General features: G+C 51.2%; 1 protein-coding gene and 1 pseudogene across 2 annotated transcripts in view; one reads left to right on the forward strand and one right to left on the reverse strand.

Annotated features, from left to right (window-relative positions):
- LOC144582845 (uncharacterized) overlaps nucleotides 1-24,364 on the reverse strand; it is a 91,260-nt gene that overhangs the window by 532 nt on the left and 66,364 nt on the right. For both annotated transcript variants that reach the window (XM_078375458.1, XM_078375459.1), the window contains exons 2-6: nucleotides 10,345-10,497; nucleotides 8,277-8,374; nucleotides 5,118-7,551; nucleotides 2,813-2,922; nucleotides 1-2,606 (exon numbers count right to left, since the gene is read on the reverse strand). The exon at nucleotides 1-2,606 is cut by the window's left edge and continues 532 nt beyond it. In XM_078375458.1, the coding sequence (XP_078231584.1) occupies nucleotides 2,409-2,606; nucleotides 2,813-2,922; nucleotides 5,118-5,427 (618 nt within the window). In that variant the 5' untranslated portion in view covers nucleotides 5,428-7,551; nucleotides 8,277-8,374; nucleotides 10,345-10,497 and the 3' untranslated portion in view covers nucleotides 1-2,408. The remainder of the gene's footprint in view (nucleotides 2,607-2,812; nucleotides 2,923-5,117; nucleotides 7,552-8,276; nucleotides 8,375-10,344; nucleotides 10,498-24,364) is intronic.
- On the forward strand, nucleotides 16,551-16,648 carry LOC144582925 (small nucleolar RNA U13; annotated as a pseudogene).

Below are 24,364 nucleotides of genomic sequence, written 5' to 3' on the forward strand. Positions count from 1 at the left end.
CTCTTTCCTGAGAGGATTTGTTTGGTAGACCGTGACCTCGATTCCTGCCTCTAAGCCTAAGGCTAGCTGCTGAGAACAGCAGCCACCACCATTTTGGTACTAGAACAGTGCTTTTTATAGTGCACTCATCGGTGGATGCTGTCATCACAACCTGGCCGTTTGGATGTTCGACTGATGCTTTATGCCGCAGAGTCCCTGCGACTCACCGACCTGTGCCGGAACTCACTGGAGCTCAGATGGGTAGTGCTACCTTGTTTCTCTATGACTGGGAGTGCAAACATGGTTGATGTGTTTATTTCCCATTTTTTACTTTGGAGGTTTTGTTTTGTGAGATGAGCTCTCACTCTGTCATGCAGCCGGGAGTGAAGTCATGGCTCACTGCAGCCTTGAGCTCCCGGCTTCGAGCCATCTCGCCTCAGCCTCACAAAGTGCTGGGAATACAACTGTGGCCTACTTTTGAGCTTTCAGTTATTTATGTATTATACAGATGAGTCTCTGGAGATGATTTCTTGGTCTGATAGGTGGTTTGTAAACATATTTCCCGATCTGTAGCTTATCTTTTCATCCTCCGAATTGAGTCTTACACAGAGCAAACATGTGGTCTCCCTTACAGATACTCGGCCCCTATAGCGGGAAAGCAGACACACACAGTACATAAATCAACATGTGGATGTGTCCATTGAGTAAGTGTCCCTTTGTGGTAAAGAGATCCTAGACAGATCAGTGCTGAGAGGTTATTTCATTCAGCAATAGTTGACCTGGGGATCATCTCTAATCTCATGCTTACTTTCTGTTACTCCGCTGTCTTCTGTTACTGCCGGTGGGAAAGCAATTGTCAACATGTTCTTGCTTCTTTCCACCCTCCTCGGTAGCTTTTAGGACCTTTCCTTTGTCGTTTCTGCAACTGTGTTGAATGGGCCTAGGTACGGATGGATTTATTGTCTTGGGGATTGTGCCTCCTGACTCAAAGGATCCTGGGTCCTCTCTGTTTTTATTCTGGAATTTTTTTTTAAACAGACTCTCACTCTGTCACCAGGCTGGAGTGCGGTGGCAAGATCTTGGCTCCCTGCCACCTCCACCTTCTGGGTTCAAGCGTTTCTCCTGCCTCAGCCTTCTGAGTAGCTGGGATTAAAAGCACACACAACCACTCCTGGCTGATTTTTGTATTTTTAGTAGAGATGGGTTTTCACCATGTTGGCAAGATTGGTCTCAAACTCCTGACCTTAGGTGGTCCGCTCATCTTAGCCTCCCAAGTGCTGGGATTACATGGATGAGCCGCCACACCTGGCCTGTCATTTCTTTGAGACGAGTTGGATCATCTCGTTTCATCCTCCCTTTGTTATATTTTCCAATTAAGTTTTAAATGTCTACGGATGGCAGCCACGAATTCTGGCATCTGTAGCCCTTGGAAGTCCACTCCTCTTGTTGATACTGACGTTTATGCCCTTTTAGTGGGGCTTTGGCTGTGGCGATTGTTTGCGGCGCTGGCTGAAGGATCTCAAGATAGCTAGTGTCAGAACTGAATTACAGGTCCGCCCTGGTAGTGGAGACGAATCCCCACACGTTTGTTCATAGAAGTCATCTTTTGTGTGGATGATGATTTTTGAAGTAGGAGAGCAGAGGAAAAACGGAGGCTGAGCATTTTCCCTAAACGATAGTGGACATTCAAATCCCTCGTGAGGCTGGGCATGGTGGCTCACGCCTGTCATCCAGCACTTTGGGAAGCCGAGGGAGGTGGATCACCAGAGCCTGGACAACTTAGAAAAACATCATCTCTACAAAAATACCTGCCGGTATTTTTGGGAGGCTGAGGGAGGAGTATTGCTTGAATCTGGGAGGTGAAAGTTGCAGTGAGGTGAGATTGTGCCGCTGCGCTCCAGCCTGGGTAGATCATAAATAAGACATATAATTGACTCACAGTTCTACAGGCTGTACAAGCACAGCTCCAGCATCTGCTTGCCTTCTGGTGAGGCCTTGGGAAGCTTACGATCGTGGCAGAAATGGGAGTGTGTGCAAAGAGAGAGAGGAGAGGCAAGGCTCTTTATAAACAAACTGCTCTCAGTTGAACAAATAGAGCAAGAACTCACACTTCACCAAACGCAGGATGCTAAACCACCCATGAGGGATGTACACCCTCTAACAATAGTGAGATTTGGAGGAGACACACATCCAGGCTGTATCAGGCCTTAAATGATTTGTTTTGACTCTTAGCCCGCCAGATGGGACACTTTACCGCACTGTGGAGGAGGGTCAGGGACACGAAGCTGCAGGCACAGAGGTGGATATAGGTGGCTGCCAGACTGCAGGCAGGCTGGAGCTCCCGGGTGCCACAGGAGTCCTGCACACAAAGGCTAAGGAATGGTGCAGGCTCCATCTGAAATCAGAGCCCCCCAGTCACTGTCTCTAGCCTAGGCCTCTGCTCCATGCCAATCCCCAGGGTAGATTGCGGAAAGAGCTTGCTGTGCTCCAGGGCACAGGCTCACACTCACCACCCGGAAGCAGTTCCCCAAGCTGGATGAGGGGTCCTGGAAGAAGGCCCGGTGGGCGGGGCTCTGTCCTGGGCAGGTCGGCTCAGGCTTCTCAGTGGCCCTGCAGTCACCATCCACCTGGTGGGACAGACGCAAGACTCATGCATGCAGCTGAACCATGTGGCTCCCCCACATACATTGGCCTTAGCGGGAGACTCCACCCAACCCTGGGTCCGCAAAGACCACTGCAGAGCCGGCAGGCCACCTGCCGCTCCTGGGACTCTACAGTGAGCGGCCCTCAAGACACTCAGCTAGAGGGAAGAAAAGCAGGTGAACCTGCTCACCTGCCAGGCCGGGCTGAGCTCCTCCAGATTGTGAGCCACAGAGCCGTCCGGCAACATCAGATCGGTGCCTGCTTCGTTGTCGCTGGTGTCCAGAAGGCCAGCGGATATGCCTGTGGGGAGGAGGAAAGATGAGGTGATCCTGAGAGCCCCTGATCCTCCCCCAGGGGTCCTGGATGAGAGATGAGCCTCAGGCACACGAAGGATTGGTAAAATCCCTCCACCCCAGACTCCCAGAGCTCTGGCCCCAAACCCTCATCAGAAGAAGGAGACAAAGCACAGAGACTGAGGACAGCATGTGTCCCCCTATCCCCTCTCCACATCGTCAGCACGAGTGGCCAGAATCCAGGCCTGCCCTTTGTGTTCTTTGGCAGAGGGACCACAGAAAGGCCAACTCCACCTTGGAGCCATATATCCAAGGGATGCGGGAAGAAAGCCTGGGCCTTGGTGCCAGCCTCTCAACCACAGTGGCTGCCTACAGCTCGGGGACCTGTTGCACTGGAAGCTGAGAATGGTGCATCCCGAACAGGATTTTGATGGTGGGCCAACTCTGCCAGGGCCCAGATTAACCGTGGTGCCACAGGTGCACAGTCAGGCTGCAGAGGCCGGTGACCACGTCACAGGACATGGAGACCCCCTCCTCACTGGCCGGCTCAATCCTGGGGACCTCCCTCCTTTTCATGGCAAAAGGCAGCCGGAGGTCTGGACGGCTATCCCGTGGCATGGAGGAGTTGTACAGCCTGTAGGCCTGTGGACCGGAGGAAGTGGGCAGGAGGGATGACCGACAGCCAGGGGACGAGCTTGAAAGTGCCATCCCCCAGGCAACCTGCCACAGGCATAGGTCTCCAGGGGAAGCTCGGGCCTCTCCTCCTCACCTAAAGGCTGGAGTAGATGAGGGTCACATGGTTCAGCTCCAAGGTCAGGGCCATGAGGCCCAAGCCTGTCCGACTCAGCATCCGTGAGAATGTGCTGTGAGCAAAGTCTTGGGCCAGGAGGATGCTGCTGCACTGGACGCTGAGGTCCCACACCCGGCCGTCAAAAGTCACCACGTGCTGGGCCCCGGCAACCAGGGCGTGGTCTGGGGAGAAGCAGCCACAAAGGCACGCTGAGTGGAGCCAGCTCCACCCACCGCAGTGGGAGCATGATGCCTTTTGGGTACCCCATTGCCTAAAGCCTTGGCTTAGCCTGCCCTGAGGCCAGGAGTCCCCCTCCCCTGGTGCGGTGGCCAGAGGCCCAGTGATCCCCCACCAGCTTCAGGATGACGTGAGCTGAAGGGCTATGGCCCGATTCAGCCATAACGAGGAATGGAGTCCCCAGACCCGCTACAAAACTGCTGTGCTAAGTAACATAGCCTGGCTCAGAGGCCACATAGTCATCCTTCTGTTTACATCGGATGTCCAGAGCAGGCACAGCCATGGACACAGCAGGCAGACTGGTAGCTTTTAAAAACAATTGTGGTAAGACATGCACAACTCTGAATAAACTGGAAGCCACTGAATCGTGCACTTAAAATTCACACATCGGCCGGGCACGGTGGTGCTAAGCCATCCCAGCACTTTGCGAGGCTGGGGAAGGAGGATCACTTGAACCCAAGAGGTCAAGGGTGCGGGGAGCCGAAAGCGCACCTCTGCACTCCAACCATGACAACAGAGTGAGACCTAGTCTCAAAAAAATAAAATTATACAAGTCATCCATTTAATCTCAAGGAAGCTGCTCAGGTGGGGAAAAAACATTGACCGTTTAAGTGGATGGCCAACGGCTCCCTCAAACATGACACTGGTGTGCTACAGACCAACCGTGTTCAGGGTAGGGAAGAGATGGCCTGTGAAGGAACAGGTCTGACCAGTCCAGCCAGTATAACCCCTGAGCTGTGCCTTGGGGGTGTTCGTGCCCATGGTGGGAAAGCACCATCCATCGTGCACAGCCAGACACCTGTTGGCCAGGGCCAGCATCCCAAAGGAGGCGCTACCAGCCCCGTGGTCAGCTGTCAGAACTGAGGGGCACAGAGAAGCCCATGGTCACACGCACAGGACTTCAAGACCAGGCTGTTTTTTTTTTTTTTTACAAGATCAGCGTGCTGCTTAGACCTGACTACACCCACGCTTCTAGGGAGCCGTAGACTTCCATGTGAGTCGCACACAGATAAACCGCTACTTGCCAAGCCTGGGTAAGGTGGCTCCCCCACGGACATGAGGGGCTCCCTCGTGCATTAAGAACCGTACATGCTCCTTACCCACGTGAGTGAGCCATGTGGTTACCTGCATTTCACAGTAAAGGAAGCTGAGTCCACGGATTTTAGCAGACTCACCTGAGCCACAGGCAAGCTTCTCGGGAGCCCAGAGCTCATCGTCCCAGCACCGCCCTTGGCTGCACTGCTGGGCCAGGTCATATAATCTGGAGAAAAGCAGGATGTGCAGCCTCAGCCCTAGTTCCATAGGACCTTGGGAAGTCCAATAGGCTCTGGGCCTAGCACGGTAATGCCACAGGCCTCTGCAGGCTTCCCTGTGCCCCCACAGTCCCTCCCCCTGCATGGCCCTGCTGTTGTGCCCACAGGGTGGGGGGCTCCCAGGGAGTAGGGTGGCACAGCCCGGGGCAGGACTCATTCCTCCAGAGACCATGCAGCAGGCGGCATCTGAGCCGGTAGAACTCGGATGGCATGTTGGCCCTGGACAGGTGTCGGAGTGGCCACGCCAACTTCTCCTCCATCAGGTAGCCAGTCCCCCACACCACATCGCCCCCAGGCAGCAGCGGCGTCACCACCACTGAGTAGTTCCTAGAGGGAACCCGCAGGACAAGCTGCTGAGCCGTGCTTTCTTTGGCTGCAGACGGGGAGCTCACAGGTCTGCAGGAAGAGCTCTACCATGGAGAGCATTGGGGTGCATCTTGGGGAGGGCTGTCCTTGTTCTAGAAAATCCCATAATGAGCTGGAGGAGCAGAGAGGCTGGCATGACAGCGGAGGTGGTGGGTGATGCCAGGACAGAAACAAGCTGCCCTATTTTGATGACACAGATATCTTATGTCATGTCTGATCTGCCCCCTGGGTCTTGGGCAGCATGGGGACTCTGTGTGTGGATGCAAAAAATAGGAGCTGGAAGGTGTAGGAAATTGTTTTGTTTTGTTGAGACAGAATCTCATTCTGTTTCCCAAGCTTGAGTATAGTGGTGCGATCTCGATTCCCAGCTACCTCTGCCTCCTGGGTTTAAGTGATTCTCCTTTCTCAGCCTCCAGAGTAGCTAGAACTACATGCGCTCACTGCCATGCCTGACTGATTTTTAAATTTTTAGTAGAGTCAGTGTTTCACCATGTTGGCTACGCTGGTCTCGAACTCCCGACCTCAAGTGATCTGCCCAAAGTGCTGAGATTACAGGCATAAGCCAGTGTGCCTGACGGACAGGTCTAGGCAATTTCTACAGTTGAGAGGAGGACTGGAACTTTCTCAATATGTAGAGTAGGGTCAAGCCTGTGAGATCTGAATGATCGGGGAGATCTCGGCTCATGTCGGGGTGGAGTGGGAAGAGAAATATTGCACGCTCTGTTGTTGATGGGCCACTGAGGGGGACGGGCAGGTGAACTCGCTTACCTTTTAGGGAGCCCAGAGGCCCTGCAGCTGGGGGCGGGAAGCAGCTTCAACACCCTCACTGCAATTTAAATCCATTTTTTGGTATCCCAACGAGATTCCACTCACCGGGTAGGCGAATAACCAGGCAGGTGATTGTTCGACCAAGCCAAAGCCCCGCCCTGGGAGCTCTTCCCTTCCTCAGCCTACATTCTGACCGCAAGGTGGCAGGAGCAGGAACTTGTATTACGTGGAGCCTTTTCCCCATGATGTGGGTCCGGTCCCTATTCTACAGCTGGGGAAACTGAGGCACACAGAGCCGATGCAGAGACATCCCAGGAAGAGGCAGACCCAGAATCCAGATGCTATGCAAGGCCACCGGCATGGAAGAAGGGGCGGCCCCCTTGCCTGTAGCCCGGTTCCTGGTGGGCATCATGGCTGTGAGGGAAAAGGATATTTGGTCCCCAGGCCCCTGCTCTACACTGGGTTCCCCATTTCTATCCACCACCCCCGTGTTCTCAACACAGGGACAAAAGGGGCCTTTTGAAGTGAAAGGGTGATCACAGCCTTCGTAGGTCAGAGCAGAAGCCAGAGTCCTCCTCTCATCCCCTAGCCTTGGAACCTCCCAGTCGCATCAGCCCCACCACCTTGCTATTCAAACAGGACAGGCACGGTGGCTCATGCCCGTAATCCCAGCACCGAGTCTCTGGAGCCCAGGATTCTGAGACCAGCCTGGGTAATACAGTGAAATCCCACCTCTACTAAAGATACAAAAATTAGCCGGGTATGATGGTGAATGCTTGTAATCCCAGCAACTTGGCAGGCTGAGGCAGGACAATCACTTGAATTTGAGAGAGGTTGCAGTGAGCTGAGATCACACCACGGCACTCCAGCCTGGGTGACGGAGAATGAGACTCCATCTCAAAAACAAACAGGCCAAGCACATCCCTCTCCCAGTCCTCTGTGCAGTGGAGCCCCCACCTGGAGCTCTCTTTCCACACTGGCCCCGTGGCTCTTGCTTGAACTGTACTTTCCCCTCAAAGCTGGCCATGGCCACACCATAGGATCCCCAGCTCACCGTCTCACCAATGTTCCATCTCAAGCATTTGCCACCTAAGGTATGGCTCAGTGGTGGTAAACGATGAGCGGTGGGCCACACCCAGCCTGTAGCCGGCTTCTGCACAGCCTGCAAGAAAGAAGGGCTTTTATGTGTTTAAAAGATTACATAACAGGTCGGGAGTAGTGGCTCATGCCTGTAATTCCAACACTTTAGAAGGCCAAATGGGTTACATTACTGAAGGTCAGGAGTTTGAGACCAGCCTGGAGTGGCAAAACCCTGTCTACTAAAAACGCAAAAAATTAGCCAGGTGCAGTAGTGCACACACCTGTAATCCCGGCAACCTGGAGGGCTGAGGCAGGAGAATCACTTGAACATAGGAGGCAGAGGTTGCAATGAGCTGAGATCACACAACTGAGACAGAGCAAGGCTCCATTTAAAAAAAAAAGATGATTACAAAGCAAAAGCAAGGAAATGTGACAGAGCAGAATGGCCTGCTTAAGAGGTGACCCTCGGGCTTTCTGCAGGGAATTGTGCACACTCTGCTGTAGATGATTTCTTGGGCTTCGTGTCTGTCTCTCAGTAAAACTGAGCTTCCTGAAGGCAGGGGTCAGCTTTGCCCACTGCACTCCTCTGCAGCAGCTCCTAAAATCCTGCCTGCACTGGGACTGTGCTCACGAGGTCTCTCTGGAGTGAGGAAGAAACCCCATTTTCTCTCCTGTGAAATAAGGAGTGAAGAAGCCTCTGTGTAGGGCGGTCAAAGTACTCAGTGAGTCAGAGCGTGTTGAAGCGTTCAGCACTGCACCTGATACGTGGCAGGAACGCTGCATGCGACACCCCAAACCCAGCGTTACCTGGCTGTGAGGCCATACAGGTCAAGCAGGGCTTTGCAGGGCCTCTTCAGTGCCCATGAGAACTTAACCTCAGCCCAGGACGGCATCTGGTGGGCCACCTGGAAAGGGAGGGGACAGTGAGAGCTGTCTCGGTCGTCCTCAACTGCCAGCCACATCTCATCCTTGCTCTCACTCACCAGCTCCAGGGTGCCTTTCATGACCCCCAGGGTCAACTTGATACCCCTGGGACCCTGGTTGCCTGGCATCCTGGGCACCCAGGCCTGTAGCCACCACATGGCCTCCTCTGCCCACTCCCTCCACACCTCCTCCAGGGGCCACAACATCACATCCAGGTAGGAGTCCTTCAGTGTGGCCAGGGGCCCTGCAACTGGCAGCCAACACCCACCGTGAGGCCTCTGGGCAGCTCAGAGGCCCAGCCCAGGCCTCAGAGATAGGGCCTCTTCCTGGGACTAAGATGGTGGGGGGAGTGGAGGAAAAGGAATAGAGCAGCAGGCACTGGAGATTGCTAGTGAGTTGTCACAGCAGACCCGAGCTGCCTCTGCATGGCCTGCTCATAGCTTGTCTGGGAACTTGGACTGGGGGAGGGTTCCCACCAATCCTAGGAGTGATATGAGGCGCTCTGCGTCTGAACTGTTTGTACAAACGTGGTTTATGCCAGACCCCTGCTTGCCTCCTAGGAGTCTGACAGTGTGCTCTGAGCCGAGCGGCACCTGCCAATTAGGCAGCCACACCAAACACCCTGGGTGACATAGTGCTGGGACAGACAAGTGCATCCCATGTGAAGGCACAGGGACTGGGAAAGGATACTAGGTGCTGGCCGTGGTTCATCCTACACTCCGCCCGGCCCCCTTCCCTGTGCCAACACTCCTGCCTCCTCTCTCACTGTAGTCAATGACAGCTGTGAACAGCATAGTGTGCAGAGTCCTGAGCACTTTTTCAAATTCACTGCCCTGTGGGTGGCCATGGGACTCTGGCACAGAAGAGAGGCTATGGAGGTGACATTCAACAGCCAATCAGAGGGACGCCAACCCTGACATTGGGCAAGGTCTTAGCCCCGGATGGTGGAGAGGTCAGAAGTACCTAGTCCTGCCAGGAGGGCAGTTGGAACAAGGCAGCTGCCACTATGCCTGGCTAATTTTGGTATTTTAATAGAGATAGGCTTTCACCATGTTGGCCAGGCTGGTCTTGAACTCCTGACCTCGTGATCCGCCTGCCTCAGCATCCCAAAGTGCTGGAATTACAAGCGTGAGCCACTGTGACTGGCTTTTTTTTTTTTTAACTTATTATTTGTTTATTTTAGAGATAAGATCTCACTCTGTTGCCCAGGCTGGAGTACGGTGGCACATTCTTGACTCATTGCAACCTCTGCCTCCAGGGCTGAAGCAACCCTAGATGAATAGGCATAAGACTGAAGCTGAAGTGCCAGCCCTGGATTCATTCCTATATGGCTATGCTATTGGAAGCAAGTTCATCTCTGGGGATGAGCTCAGGGTACTCAGATCGCCACTTGCCAGACTCAGGTGCTCTCTCTGGACATCCCACCTGGCCGGGGCACCCGCCTTGTGACTGAAAGCCAGGATCTGTGTGCAGTGGAGTGTGCGGCCCGGCCCCGGCCTGTAGGCGCCGTCTGAGCCGCTCTCTGTCTGCAGCCTCTGGCCAGTGCTGCACTGGTGCGCTGGCTGCTTTGCCTGAGCTGTGAGGATCGATCAAAGAACCCCTACCCTCCTCTGCCAGGCGGCCCTCCACCAGGGCTCCAAGAGGAGGAGGCCCAAGCCCAGCCTGGCCTCTGCCGTGTTCTCCCAGCCATGTGGTCTGCTTCACCCGTCACTCCGTTAAAACCTGTCCGTGGGGAGGTCTTAAGAGATGAATGAATGTCGCCTAAACAGACACACCTTTTTTTTCTTTTTTTCCTAATGAGCAGGTACTAAGTCCTACTCAGAGCTCACAGAATGACTGATGGAAAATCCTGTGGTGACAGCGTATTTTAGCTCACAGAGCCACAGCCACAGGAACCGGGGAAGGCCCTGCCACCTCCACCTTCCCCGCAGCCAGGCATGCAGTGCCTTACCCGGGAGGCCATACGGGATCCTCAGGGAGTTGGTCCTCAGCCAGCCCCGCTGCTGCAGCAGGCCAAGGGCATGCAGCCCTGACAGTCCTGACACGAACAGCTTGGCATCCGGGGCAGCCAATCATCATCCAGCCTCCTTCCTTTCCATCGGTGCTGCAGGGATAGAGAGCAGGCAAATGAAAGGGTCAGCCCTCAGGGACCGACACCCCCAGCCCCAGGCAAAAAAAGGACTCGGGAATACCCCAGGGTCCTTGGGATTGGGGGATCCTTGAAGAGTCAACACCTGTGCCCTGCACAACAGCCCACAGACAGGCCTGATCGTGGCTCGCTGCAGCCTTGACCTCCAAGACTCAATCGATCCTTTCACCTCAGCCTCCCAAGTAGCTGGTACTACAGACATGTGCCACCTCCTTGGCTAACTTGTGTGTGTGTGTGTGCACGTGCATATATATATATACACATCATTTTTTTTTTCTGTAGAAACAGGGGTCTCAGTATGTTTCCCAGGCTGGTCTTGAACTCCTGGGCTCAAGCAATTCTCTTGCCTTGGATTCCCAAAGTTCTGGGATTATAGGTGTGGGACACTGTGCTTGGCCCAAGGATAAAGTAGAATGAGGCCGGGCAGAGTGACTCATTCCTGTAATTCCAGCACTTTGGAAGGCCAAGGCAGGCAGATTTCCTGAGGTCAGGAGTTTCAGACTAGCCAGGCCAACATAGTAAAACACTGCCTCTACAAAAATACAAATAAATAAATAAATAACCAAGTATGGCAGGAGGCACCTGTAATCCCAGCTACTTGGGAGGCTGAGGCAGGAGAACCGTTTGAACCCAGGAGGCAGAGGCTGCGGTGAGCCAAGATTGCACCATTGCATCCAGTCCGAGCAACACTGTGAGATTCTGTCTCAAAAAAAAAAAAAAAAAAAAAAGAAGTAGAATGAAACAAAATCAAATAGGACAGATGACAAAAGAATTAACTACACATCATGGGTCGTTAAATAAATTTCACCTTCTGAAGCTTCTGCGTCTGCAACACTGAAGGTCATCCAGAACAGACAGGTGGAAATGGGCCAGCTGTTATGACTCCCAAACACCCACGTGAGGTGGTCAACAGCCACCGCTCCGAGTGCCCCCAGCCCCGGCTCCTGTCCTTACCTTAGAATCTTTCAGAAAACATAAGCGGCACACCCTGGTGTCACCGCCCTGGCTCTGGCACAGTGCCAGCATCTGCTAAGCCTGTGCGTGTGTTTTAAATGCCCCGTGTATTTTACGCCAAAGTTTTACATATGTTTCTTATAGTGGGTGAGAATAAGAACAACCCAAAATCTGCTATTTTATGGTTTGTGGGGACAGCTGGAGGTTGTGGGAAGTTCTGGGGGCTCACACTGAGCCTGAGTCTGTCCTTAGATGGGATGTTGATATTGAGAAACTGAAGTGATGAAGACCATCAGGAGGCATTTGGCCCACACCCTAGCCTGGTCATGGAGGAGACAGGGCACAGGGAGTTGCATCTCCTACCTGTCACATGGGCCTGGTCACTCAGCAGATGGCTCAGCGATGTGGAGAGGCCAGCTTGCTGCCCACCTGCTGTGTGAGGTTCCCTGTAAAGATGACAGGGCTGCCCCCATCACCAGTTTCATCTCCAGCTGTGCCTAAAACCACTCAGCCTTGCCGACCATGGGTGGCAGCAGGTCTCTCTAGCCCTGAAAAGGCCTTGGTGTCATCTGAAATGACAGGCTTGGCCGGCAAGCCCAGCCATGATCACTCAAGCTGGGACCAGAGAGAGGGCAGGAGATAGCCCGGCTAATGGCTTTCTATGCCGATTCTTCCGCAATTTTTAATTTTTCTTGAGACGGAGTCTCACTCTGTCACCCAGGCTGGAATGCAGTGGCAGGATCCAGGTACATTGCAACTTTCGCCTCCCGGGTTCAAATGATTCTCCTGCATCAGCCTTTCAAGTAGCTGGGATGACAGACGCACACCACAGTGCCCAGCTAATTTTTGTATTTTTAGTAGAGACGGGGTTTTACCACGTTGGCGAGGCTGATCTCAAACTCCTGAGCCCAAGTGATCCGCCCACCTTGGCCACCCAAAGTGCTGAGATTACAGGTGTGAACCACTATGCCCAGGCCTTCCCCAATTTTTTAAACTCCGGATTTCTCAAAATTAGAAACCTGTGTTATAAACACAGAGGACTCCTCTTCTCTCCTTGACAACCCCCTCATTGGATCCATCAGGAACTCAGTCGACCGTCGCTATGGAATGTGACTAGAGTCAACCTCATCTGCCACCTACGCTGCACACCAGCTCCAGCCCTGGTTATTGAATCTGTCTGACAGCAACATCCTCCTGGCTCTTCCAGCTCCCATCCCGCCACTGGCAACGGATCTCCACTTGCAGACCAGACACGTCCGATGATGGCATATAGCGTTTTTTACTGTACAATCCAAAGTCCTTGAGGCCCGTGAAGCCAGAATTTTGTTGGTCACTGGTGCAGACATTGGCGGGCGGGCCACAGGAACAGCTCACTACACTCCAAGGCTCCACGTGAGAGATCCTCTAGGAAAGCCACGAGCAACTACAAATACCGCGTTTGATGGCCCTGCCAACCTGCAGACACACCTCACACACCCCTCTGATAGCCACTAGCTAGTCAGTTCACCCAAAAGATGTCAAAACAATACTATTATCAGACCGTCACTACTTAATGCTGTATTTCCCTGATCCCCACCGACGTATGTGCAGATGTGTGTGGACGAATGTGTATGCATCTGTGTACAGATTTATCTGTACATGGATGTGTGTAGATGTGTATGTATACAGCTATACCAAAATACACAGATAGGTGTGCATGAATGTGTGGATATGGATTGTGTGTACAGTGATGTGTACATGAAGGTGTCTATATGTAGACATGTGTATGAATGTGTGGGTGTACAGACGTGTGTGTGGATGTAAAGACATGTATATATATGGATGTGTGTATATGAATGTATGTGTACAGATATGTCTACATGTGGATGTAGATGCTTGCAGCTCTTCCTGCTGACGGGCACCTCCTAGCGCTGGCTTTCTCCAGTATGTATCAGAAGCTGTGCGGTGGTGTCAGAGCTTCCTCAGGGTGCGGGTGAACTGGGTGAGCACAGAATTTCTCTCCCAAACCACGACGTTTTGCCGTTAAAGACAACGCTAGTCACAAATGCGTCAGGTCAGCAGGCATAAACTGGGGCTCTGCAGGCAACCCAGGACACAACCCCCACACACCAGGGTAGGGGGTGCCAAACAGAACGCTTCCAACATCAACCTTAAATCCCACAAACTCTAAGGTTGAACACGAGCCTCGAACCCCTGGGCCCAGGGATTCGAGGTTGAACCCAAGCTCTGGCACTTTGTATTCATGAGCTCATCTGCCTCAGTTTCCTCATCTTAAATGTGGTTACAAAGAGGACTTGAAGAACAGACTTCCTCTCTGCTGGAACAGGATCCAGAAAGTTGGAGTGCTGGCTGTTACTGTAATTTTGATGAGTCTGGGGCAGATGGAAGTAGAATTTCTCCAAAGGCAAATAAACATTTTGAGGCTTCAGACAGCTCTATAGAGAGTGGCAGGAAGGTCTGAGGGGGAGGTACGGGCAATCTGTGCGTGCATATGTAGCAAATAACAAGACGTTCAAGGGCCCCTGGGAGTTCTGGTAATGAGGCAGAAGTCTCAGCCATCAGACAGGTGGGGCTGTAGGAGGACGACGGCTCTCCCCTGACATGAGTCTTCACCCAGGCTGATGGCAAAAGGTGGAAGTGGAGAGAGTATTTATGCAGCAAGACATCCAGCTCGGCTTCAGATGCTATACTCCAGGCCCCAGAGAAGACACTGAAAACTGAGGCAGAATCGGTGATCCTATGCTGAACCTGCCCAGTGGTCATACCTGGCGAGATCAAGTCTAAAGCTGCTATTTGTATCTGGCTGGAGTACGGCGGCACGATCTCGACTCACTGCAACATCCGCTTTCCAGATTCAAACAATTCGCATGCCTCAGCCTCCTGAGATGGGCCTACATGCGTGCACCACCACGCTCATGTAAGTTTTGTATTTTTGGTAGAGGCAGGGTTTCACCTTCCTGGCCAGCCTGGGCCCAAATTCCTGACTTCATGTGATCCTTCCGCCTTGCCTCACAACATTCGTACACTTTTTGAAGTCACTGATCTGCCTGAAAAGGGGATAGAAGTTTTAAATCTCCCCGGGATGGAGGAGGCAGACACAAAATTTCAACACAAGGACAAGAGCTTCAAGTGACTAAGCTCTATCCAGGTACCTTTTGGTAAGATCTCTTGAAAAGCACCTACATAGATGAAAACGACCCTGAACAATATAGTAAGACCGATCTCCACTAAAAAGAAAATAAAAATATAGAAAGGCATGGGGGCACAGGTTTTAGTCTCTGCTACTTGGGAGGCTGAGGAAAGAGGATCGCTTGGGCCCAGGGGTTCAAGGCTGCAGTGAATTAGGATTATGCCATTAAATAGAAGACCTTGTAAAAGAAAAAGTGGGGGAGAGAAAAAAGAGGAGGATGAGAGGGGGAAAGGGAAGAAAAAAGTAGGAAGAGGGAATAGTGAGAGGGAAAGAAAGAAAAGAAAAGAAAAAAAAAGAAAGAAAATAGAAAAGAAATGAGAAAAACATATAAACATTCTGGCCAGGGAATTCCACTGTTAAAAATGTACTCTGTGAGAGAATGGTGTTCTCGACAGAATAATTTTAACAGGAAACCTGGGAAAAACTCAAGAGCACTTCATTATGAAACTAGCTGAATACATTCCATTCCATGGACTATTACATGGTCATTTGCACTACACGGGAGATGCTGATTTTATTAGGTAAATATATTAACTCCACGTGCTGATTGTGTGCATAGATCATCTCGGAAAAGAATCACCAAAGGAACCGTAACAGTGGTTGGCTTCGAGGAGGGGTGGGAGAGCGGCTTTAAGGCTGCACCAACACCAACCGATAGAACTTTTTGAAATAAAGACCATATTTCCGGGCCATCTGCAGCTGTGGAGCACTTGAAATGTGGCCCACGCAAAGAACCAAATCTTTCATTGTCTTAAATGTTAATTTATTTAGATTTTTTTTTCTTTTTTGAGATGGAGTCTCGCTCCGTTGCCCAGGCTGAAGTGAAGTTGCATGATCTTGGCTAACCGCAACCTCTGTCCCCCAGGTTCAAGCACTTCTTTTGCCTCAGCTTCCAAAGTAGATAGGGTTATATGGGCTCACTGCCGCATCCGGTTGCTTTTTGTGTTTTTAGTAGAGATGGGGTTTCACCATGTTGGTCAGGCTGCTCTCAAACTCCTAAGCTCAGGTGAGCCACCCGACTCGGCCTCCTAAAATGCTGGGATTACAGGCATGAGCCACCGTATCAGGCCTCACGTAGATTTCATAAACACATATGCCATGAGCTGCCATATGGGAGACTCGGTTCTATACTCTTTCATAGTTTTTGAACTTTGAATCATTTAAATGCATGGCCTATTTTTTTTAGTTGTGGCACTTAATAGAATAATATTTAGATTGTATTAATCTAAATAAAATCTACCATAGAATTTACATCGTACCAGTGAATGCTGATATATAAAAAAATTGCCAAGGTGTATGTGTGTGTGTGTGTGTGTGTGTTCATGTGCACGCTTATATGTATGTATATTTCACTTTTTTTGAGTTAGTCTCGCTCTGCCACCCAGTCTGGAGTGCGGTAGTATGAACCTGGCTCACTGCAACCTCTGCCTCTAGGGTTCAAGCGGTTCTCCTGCCTAAGCTTCCCGAGTAACTGGGATTACAGGTACACACCACCACATCCAGCTCATTTTTGTATTTTTAGTAGAGAAGGCGTTACACCATGTGGGCCGGGCTGGTCTTGAACTCCTGATCTCAAGAGATCCACCTGCCTTGGCCTCCCAAAGTACTGAGGATTACAGGCATGAGCCAGCATGCACAGATAAAAAGTGTGTTTTTTCAGAAAAATGAACAACGTACAAACAAAAAATAGGGAACAGCTGGGGGTGGTGGCTCATTCATATAATCCTAGCTCTTTGGGAGGCTGAGGTGGGAAGATCGCTGGAGTCCAGGAGGTTAAGGCTGCGGTGACCCATGATTGCACCACTGCCCTCCAGCATGAGTATTGCAGCAAGACCCTGCCTCAAGAAAAACTAAAATTTTAAAAAACCAAAACCTAAGCACGACAATTGGGTTATCAGGCTATTTTATGATATGTGCCATTCTCAAAACTTGTTACGGTATCATCACATCACTCATCCGACACGAAAAAATAAAAAATAAAACCCAGAAACTCAAACTAAAAATATGTGCAAATCTATAGTGTTATGCGTTGTGCTCTGTCTCCCCGAAAGATGCTGAAGCCCTATGCCGCAGGGTCTGTGGATGCGACCTTATTTGGAAATAGCCTCTTCCCATGTGATCGAGCTAAGCTGAGGTAATGAGGGTGAATCCTAATCCAGTGTGCCTGGTGTCCTTATAAAAAGGGGATGTGCGGACAAAGACACCTACAAAGGGAAGACAGTTTCAAGACAGAGACAGAAGACCACCTGCAAGCCAAGGAACTCTGGAGGCTCTGAGAATCCATGAGCGAGACCTGGGACGGACCTCCCTCACAGCCTTCAGAGAAAAAACAAACAAACAAACAATAAAAAATCCCTTGATTTCAGACTCCTGGTATCCAGAACTGTGAGAATAAATCTCTGTGGTTGAAGCCACACAGTTTAGGGTACTTTGTTAAGGCAGCGCTGGGAAATGAATGCAGAGTTCTTGGGGCACGCATCCACACTTCTGAAGGAAATGTGGGACGTGCAATGCTTGAACTTACAATTCATACTTTTCTATACTCTGAATTCTTTTTTTTTAAGAGGCAGGGTCTCACTCTGTCACCCAGGCTGGAGTGCAGTGGCACAAGCATGGCTCACTGCAGCCTCCAGTTCCTGGGATGCAGCAATCCTCTTGCCTCAGCCTCCTGAGTAGCTGAGACTATGGGCACATGCCACTGTGCCCAATTTTTAAAAAATGTTTTGTAAAGATGGGGTCATGCTATGTTGCCCAGGTTTACCTGGAACTCCTAGCCTCAAGTGATCTTTCCATCTTGGCCTCCAAAATTCTGGAATTATAGGTATAAGCCATTGTAACTGGCTTGCCTTTTAAAAAACAAAAACAAAACCAGAATCTTCATATATTGCCCAGGCTGGAGTCCAGGGACATGATCTTGGCTCACTGCAACCTCCACCTCCTCGGTTCAAGCAATTCTTTTGCCTCAGCCTCCCGAGTAAGTCAGCTTATAGTCTCCTACCACCACACCTAGCTAATTTATGTATTTTTATTACAGGCGAGGTTTCACCTGTGGGCCAGGCTGTTCTCGAACTGCTGACTTCAGGTGATCCGCCCACTTCAGCCTCCCAAAATGCTATGATTGTGGCTCACTGCAACCTCCGCTCCTGGGTTCAAGCAATGCTCCTGCCTCAGCCTCCCAAGTAGCTGGGATGACAGGTTCCTGCCACCATGCCAGTTTTTGTACCTTTAGCAGAGACGGTGTTTCACCATGTTGGCCAGGCTGCTCTTGAACCCCCGACATCAGGTGATCCGACTGCTTCAGCCTCCCAAAAGGATAGGATAACAGGCATGTGCCACTGTGCCCGGCCCACTTCTGTTATTATTACAGTGTAATATATAATGAAATATTTACACAACTCACCGTAACATAAAATTAGTGGGAGCCCTGAGCTTGTTTTCCTGAAACTAGAGCATCCCTTCTGAAGGTGACGGGAGACATTGACAGATAAACAGGCATTGGATTCTCATAAGGGGCACGCAGTCCAGCTCCCTCGCATGTGCTGCTTATGGTAGGGTTTGCATTCCTATGAGACTCTAACAATGCCACTGATCTGACAGAAGCTGGAGCTCAGGTGGTGATGCCAGAAATAAGGAGCGGCTGTGAACACAGATAAAGCCTCCCTAGCCCGTTCGCTGCTCACCTGCTGTGCTGCCTGCCCAGTTTCTAACAGGTGAGATGGGCATGGTGGCTCGTGCCTGTAATCCCAGCACATTGGGAGACTGAGGCAGGTGGATCACCTGAGGTTGGGAGTTCGAGACCAACCTGACCAACATAGAGACACCCTGTCTCTACTAGAAATACAAAAATTAGCCTGGCATGGTGGCTCATACCTGTAATCACAGCTACTTGGGAGTCTGAGGCAGGAAACTGGCTTGAATCTGGGAGACAGAGGTTGCAGAGAGTCAAGATCATGCCATTGCATTCCAGCCTGGGCAACAAGAGCAAAACTCCCTGTCAAATTAAAAAAAAAAAAAATCCCGGGTGCAATGGCTCACACTTGCAATCCCAGCACTTTGGGAGAATGAGGAGGGCAAATCACCTGAAGTAAGGCGTTTGGGACCAGCTTGGCCAACATGGTGAAACCCTGTCTCTACTAAAAATACAAAAATTAGCCAGGTGTGGTGGTATATGCCTGTAATCCCAGCTACTCAGGAGGCTGAGGTGGAAGAATTACTTGAGCCTCGGAGATGGAAGTTACATTTACCTGAGATAGCACCGCTGCACAGACTGAGACTCTGTCTCAAAGAGAGAGAGAGAGAAAAAAAAAAGAAAAACAAAAACAGGCTACTGGTACATATCCGTGGCCAGGAGGGTTGGGGACCCAAGCTGTAGACAATATGTAATGATCAAATCGGGGTAACTGAGACAGTCATCACCTCAAATATTTATCTTTTGTTTTGGGAACAAAAAAATTCTTCTCTTCTAGCTATCTTGAAATATTCAAATAAATTCTCATTCACTGTAATTTCCCTTGTGCACTATTAATTACTGTAACATATTCCTTCTATCTAGGCCTTCTGGTCTTTCATTCATTCTTTTTAAAAATTATTTTCATTTATTTCTGAGACAGTCTCTTTCTGCCAGGCTACAGTGCAGTGACATGGTCTTGACTCAATGTAACCTTCACCTCCTGGGTACAGGCGATTCTCCTGTCTCAGCCTCCTGAGTAGCTGGGATTACAGGCGTGCATCAGTATTCCTAGCTAACTTTTTTTATTTTTAGTAGAGATGGGGTTTCACCATGTTGTCCAGGCAGGTCTCGAATCCCTGACCTCAAGCAATCCACCCACCTCGGCCTCCCAAAGTGCTAGGAGTACAGGCGTGATCCACAGCACCCGGCCATTTATTCATTCTTACATTCATTCATTCTATGAATAACTACTGCCTGGTTATCATATACCTGACAGGGCTCCGGGCTCTGGGGAAACAGCAATGAGCAAAACAAAGTTGCTGCTCTCTTAATGGATCCATCATTCTAATGAGGGGGAAAGAGACAGGCGATCCATAAACAAACCATTAACACAGACAGCACATCAGGTGGAGAGTGCTATGAAGAATAAAAACTAAAGCAGGTATGGCCAGGTGCGGTGGCTCCCATCTGTAATCCCAGCACTTTGGGAGGCTGAGGAGGATGGATCCCTTGAGGTTAGGAGTTCGAGACCAGCCTGGCCGACATGGTGAAATGCCATCTCTACTAAAGGTACAAAAAAGAAAATTACCTAGGTGTGGTGGCAGCTGCCTGTAATCCTAGCTACTCAGGAGGGTGAGGTGGGAGGATGTTTGAACTTGGGAGGTGGAGGTTGCAGTGAGCCGACATTGTGTCACTGCACTCCAGCCTGGGGAACAGAGCAAGACTCTGTCTTCAAAAATAAAAAAGTAAAGAGAAATTGGGTGCAGGTTAGAGTGCACTAGCACAAGCAGGGGTGCTCAGGTGGTGATGAAGGTGGTCAGGAAAGGCCTCTCTGTGAAGGTGATAGACATGAGGGCTGAGCCTGGGGACTCCTGAAGAGAGCAGCATGGGAGGGCCCTAGGTATTGGTCCCATTTGTGATCCTTTTGTTTTGTTTGGTTTGGTTTTTGACACAAAGTCTTGCTCCGTCACCCAGGCTGGAGTGAAGTGGCACAATCTGGGGCCACTGCAACCTCCACCAACTGGGTTCAAGGCACCTCAGCCTCCCAAAGAGCTCGGATGTCAGGTGTGAGTCACTGTGCCTTGCCTATGCATCAACATGTTTAAATTCTTCAGAAAGCTGTGCTTTAGGAAGAGTGTTCTGACAGCAATCAGAAATAAATGACAACGGCAGAACAAGAATCACGTCAGTGACAGGGTGGCTATGGACATTTGTTGGCCAGCAGCAAAAAAGCCACTCATACCCTGGATTCTATCTCTGCAGCCTGTCTGCACCCGAACTCTCCTCCCCACATCAGTGGAAGCCTGGATCTCTCAGAAGAGCAGACCTCAACGGACGCTGTCACCTTCACCAGAATGATGGAATTAATTCATTCACGCAGAAGATAGCAGAAACCCGGTGAGAACAGGATCCAGAATGTGTGGGTTTTGACGGACAGGGTGGTAGGATCAGGGAGGCTCCACCTACCTCACCTCCTGAGCCCCACACTCCTTCCCCAGTCCTGATCACCATAGAGACTAGAGTGACATGACCAGAAATGTAGACGCTTGGAAAGACACCAGCGACATAAAGAAGAGGAGGCCAGAGATCCACAAGGTACACAGATCCTGGCCTCAGATGCCCAGGACTCTGTCCAGAAAGGCTCCCTCCCAGCCATGGAACTTGATGGTCCTCGAGTTCCTGAGGATAGAGCTGGTGAATCGGGCCCACAAGTCCTTCTGCCTCGTTTGCTCTCCTGGGATTGGAGGGAAGAGAGAGATGAAGACATAGCTGGTCCGGAATTCTCCCCTGCACCCTGACAGTCACCGTGCAGCAAATCCTGCTGATCCTTCCTACTGCTTCCCAAAGCTGTCTGCCTCTCCGCATCTCTGACCCTCAGTCCTGATCCATCCACCATCATCCTGTGCCTGGATTCCTGCAGGAGCTGACCCAGGACCACTGCCACAGAAAGGAGGCTTCCGGTGCCCAGAGAACAGAGGCTGCCCCTGAGCCCACCTGGGTATGGCACCATCAGGAAGGCTACCTGGAGGTGGGTAATGCCTGAGCTACATCTTTCTTCCTTTTACATTTTTGGTGGAGTTGTGGGGTCTCACTCTGTTGCCCAGGCTGGCCTCAAGCTCTTGGGCTCAAGTGACCCTCTGCCCCTGGCCTCCTAAAGTACTGGGATTACAACCTGAGCTACATGTTAAATGGCCAGGAGGTGGGTGCTGGGCAGGCAGACGATGAGGGGATGGAGCCGGGAAGAGGGATTGAAGGCTCTGAGACAGGGGACAGCAAACACCTAGGCAGAGGGAGCAGCATGACTGAGAGGACGCTCAGTGTGGCCAGAGGAGTACATGCGCGGCGTCACTTGGCACTTTAGGGTCAGGCAGGAGTTCGGGGTCTGTGCTTAACCGGGGAGGGGCGTCATCAGAAGGCAGCTGCCTGGAGAAGGTATTTTGTTATTTCTTGAGATGGAGTCTTGCTTTGTTACCAGCCTGGAGTGCAGTGGCGCGATCTTGGCTCACTGTAATCTCTGCCTCCTGGGTTCGAGTGATTCTCCTGCCTGACATTCTGGAGTAGCTAAGATTATAGGTGCCTGCCACGATGCTCAGCTAATCTTTGTATTTTTTAAGAGGGATGGCATTTTGCCATGTTGACCAGTCTGGTTTAGAACTCCTGAACTCAGGTGATCCACCTGTTTCGAACTCCCAAAGTGCTGGGATTACAGGCATGAGTCACTGTGCTCGGAGGAGGCCATGCAGGAGGCTGGCCAAATGACAGATAATTGGGACAGCTGGGCCTAGAGAGAAAATAAGTTCCTTCCCTTTATCCCCCCTCCCTCCCTCCCTCCCTCCCTCCCACCTTTCTTTTCTTCCTACTCCTTTCTTCTGCTCTCCTGCCTTGCTTTCTGCCCTCTTTTTTCACTTCCCTCCTCCCTTTCTTCCTTGCCTCCATCATTCCTTCTCTTCCTCTTTCAACTCTTTCCTTCCCTCCATCTGTCCTCCCCTTTCCTATCTTTCCTTCCCTCCCTCCTTTTCACTCCTCCCCTCCCTCCTTTCTCCCCATCCCTCCCTTCTTCCCTTCCTCTTTCCTACCCTTCTCCCCTCCCTCCCTTCTTCCGTAGTTCTCAAACACTGGTCCAGCACCTTCTGCATGCCGAGCACTAACTAGATACTGAATCTGCCACAAAGACTGTGCTGTGCTGCCGTGGAGCTTCTAGGCTAAGGAGAGCAAGGCCATTGGCCACTGCCAGGTGCTTCTTGAAGGGCCCTTTAGGAAGTGGGAAGTGCTGGGGAACAGCAAAAATGAACCCAAAACAGGCCAAGGAAGAGAGACGCTGAAAGGAGAGGGATGGGTGGGGTGTGTCCTTGCTGAACGATGGTGAGGAAGGTGGACCTGACTGCAGGGGGTGCTGGAGGGGACAAGGGTCTTCTGGAGTGAGGGTGGTCCAGGCGGAGAGCAGCTAAAGCAGACGCCTGGAGAGATGTGTGAACATCAGGCAGGTGTGAGGATGGGGTAGGTGGGAAAGGGAGGGAGATGGGTGGAAGGTGAGGCTGGAGTCAATGAGGCAGCTCACGGAGGGCCAGGTGGGCCACTGTGGGGCTTTTGGCTCAGACTGAGGAAAATGGGGCTGCTGTAGGTATGAGCAGAGGAGGTTGTGATGAATTCAGCTCACACAGGTCTCCTGTGGCTGAAAGTGGAGAGAGGCTGGGGCGGAAGTAAGGAGTGAGCCAGGGCTTTGCTGCTGGATGCATTTTTCAGATGACGCCAAGCAAATCTGCTGACTGATGGGGTGCGGGAGAAAAAGGCATTGATCTGACCCGGGGCCTGGGGTCTGAACACTGGAGGGAAGAGCCGCCGTCCGATGCGACGGGGAAGGAGAGGGGCAGGTCTGCACGATGGGCAACTCGCAGAGACAAGAACAAAGCCAGACCCACCGGATCCCACTCAGCTCTGCCCTCCCCATCGCCCACACCAGGGCCTGTGTCTTCCTCCCTACTTCCTGCCTGGTCCGTCTTTTCCCCCAAAAGCCGAACCTGAAAGTGATTCCTCTTCTTGCTGATGAAGAAACTCAGAGGCAGGTGGCTCAGGAAGACAGCGATGGTGGAGGGACCCAGGAGCTAGGCACGGAGGGGACAGAACCTCAGGAGATCCCGGGGAGCCCAGCTGCCAGAGGGGTGTGAACCACAGCGGCTCCATCTTGAATAGGAGATGCGTAAAAGGAGGCTGAGACCTACTGGGTTTCATTTCCAGGCAGTGAAGGCATTCTGAGTCACAGGATGAGACAGGAGGGCAGCACAGGATACAGGTCACAGAGACCTTGTCAGTAAAACAGGCTGCAGTAAAGAAGCCAGTCCAAGACCCACTGAAACCAAGATGATGACCAGAGTGACCTCTGCTCATCCTCACTCCTACATTTGCCACCAGTGCCATGACAGTTTAAAAATGCCATGGCAACATCAGAAAGTTTCCCTATAAGATCTATAAAAGGGGAGTCATGAATAGTCTAGCCCTCATTTAGCATGTCAGGAAGAAATGACCCTAAAGATGGGCACCAGCGCCCTCTGGGCTGCTCTATGGAGTAGCTATTTCATCTTCATCTTCTTAAAAAACTTGCTTTTTAAGGAAAGAATAAACTTACACTGTGGCTCACATTTGTAATCTCAGCACTTTGGGAGGCTGAGGCAGGTGGATCACCTGAGGTCAAGAGTTTTAGATCAGTCTGGCCAACATGGTGAAATGCTATCTCTACTAGAAATATAAAAATTAGCCAGGTGTGGTGACATGCACCTGTGATCCCAGTTACTCAGGAGGCTGAAGCAGGAAAATCTCTCGAACCCAGGAGGTGTAGGTCGTACTGAGCCAAGATCACACCGCTACTCTCTATGTAGCCTGGGCAACAAAGACTCCATCTCAAAACCAAAACAAAACAAAACAACAAAAAAAGCAAAAAAACAAACAATTGTGCTTTCACTTTACACACTCATGCTGAATTGCTTCTTACACGAGATCCAAGGACCCTCCCT

Source organism: Callithrix jacchus, chromosome 5, assembly GCF_049354715.1.
Source record: "Callithrix jacchus isolate 240 chromosome 5, calJac240_pri, whole genome shotgun sequence".
Lineage (NCBI taxonomy): Eukaryota > Metazoa > Chordata > Mammalia > Primates > Cebidae > Callithrix > Callithrix jacchus.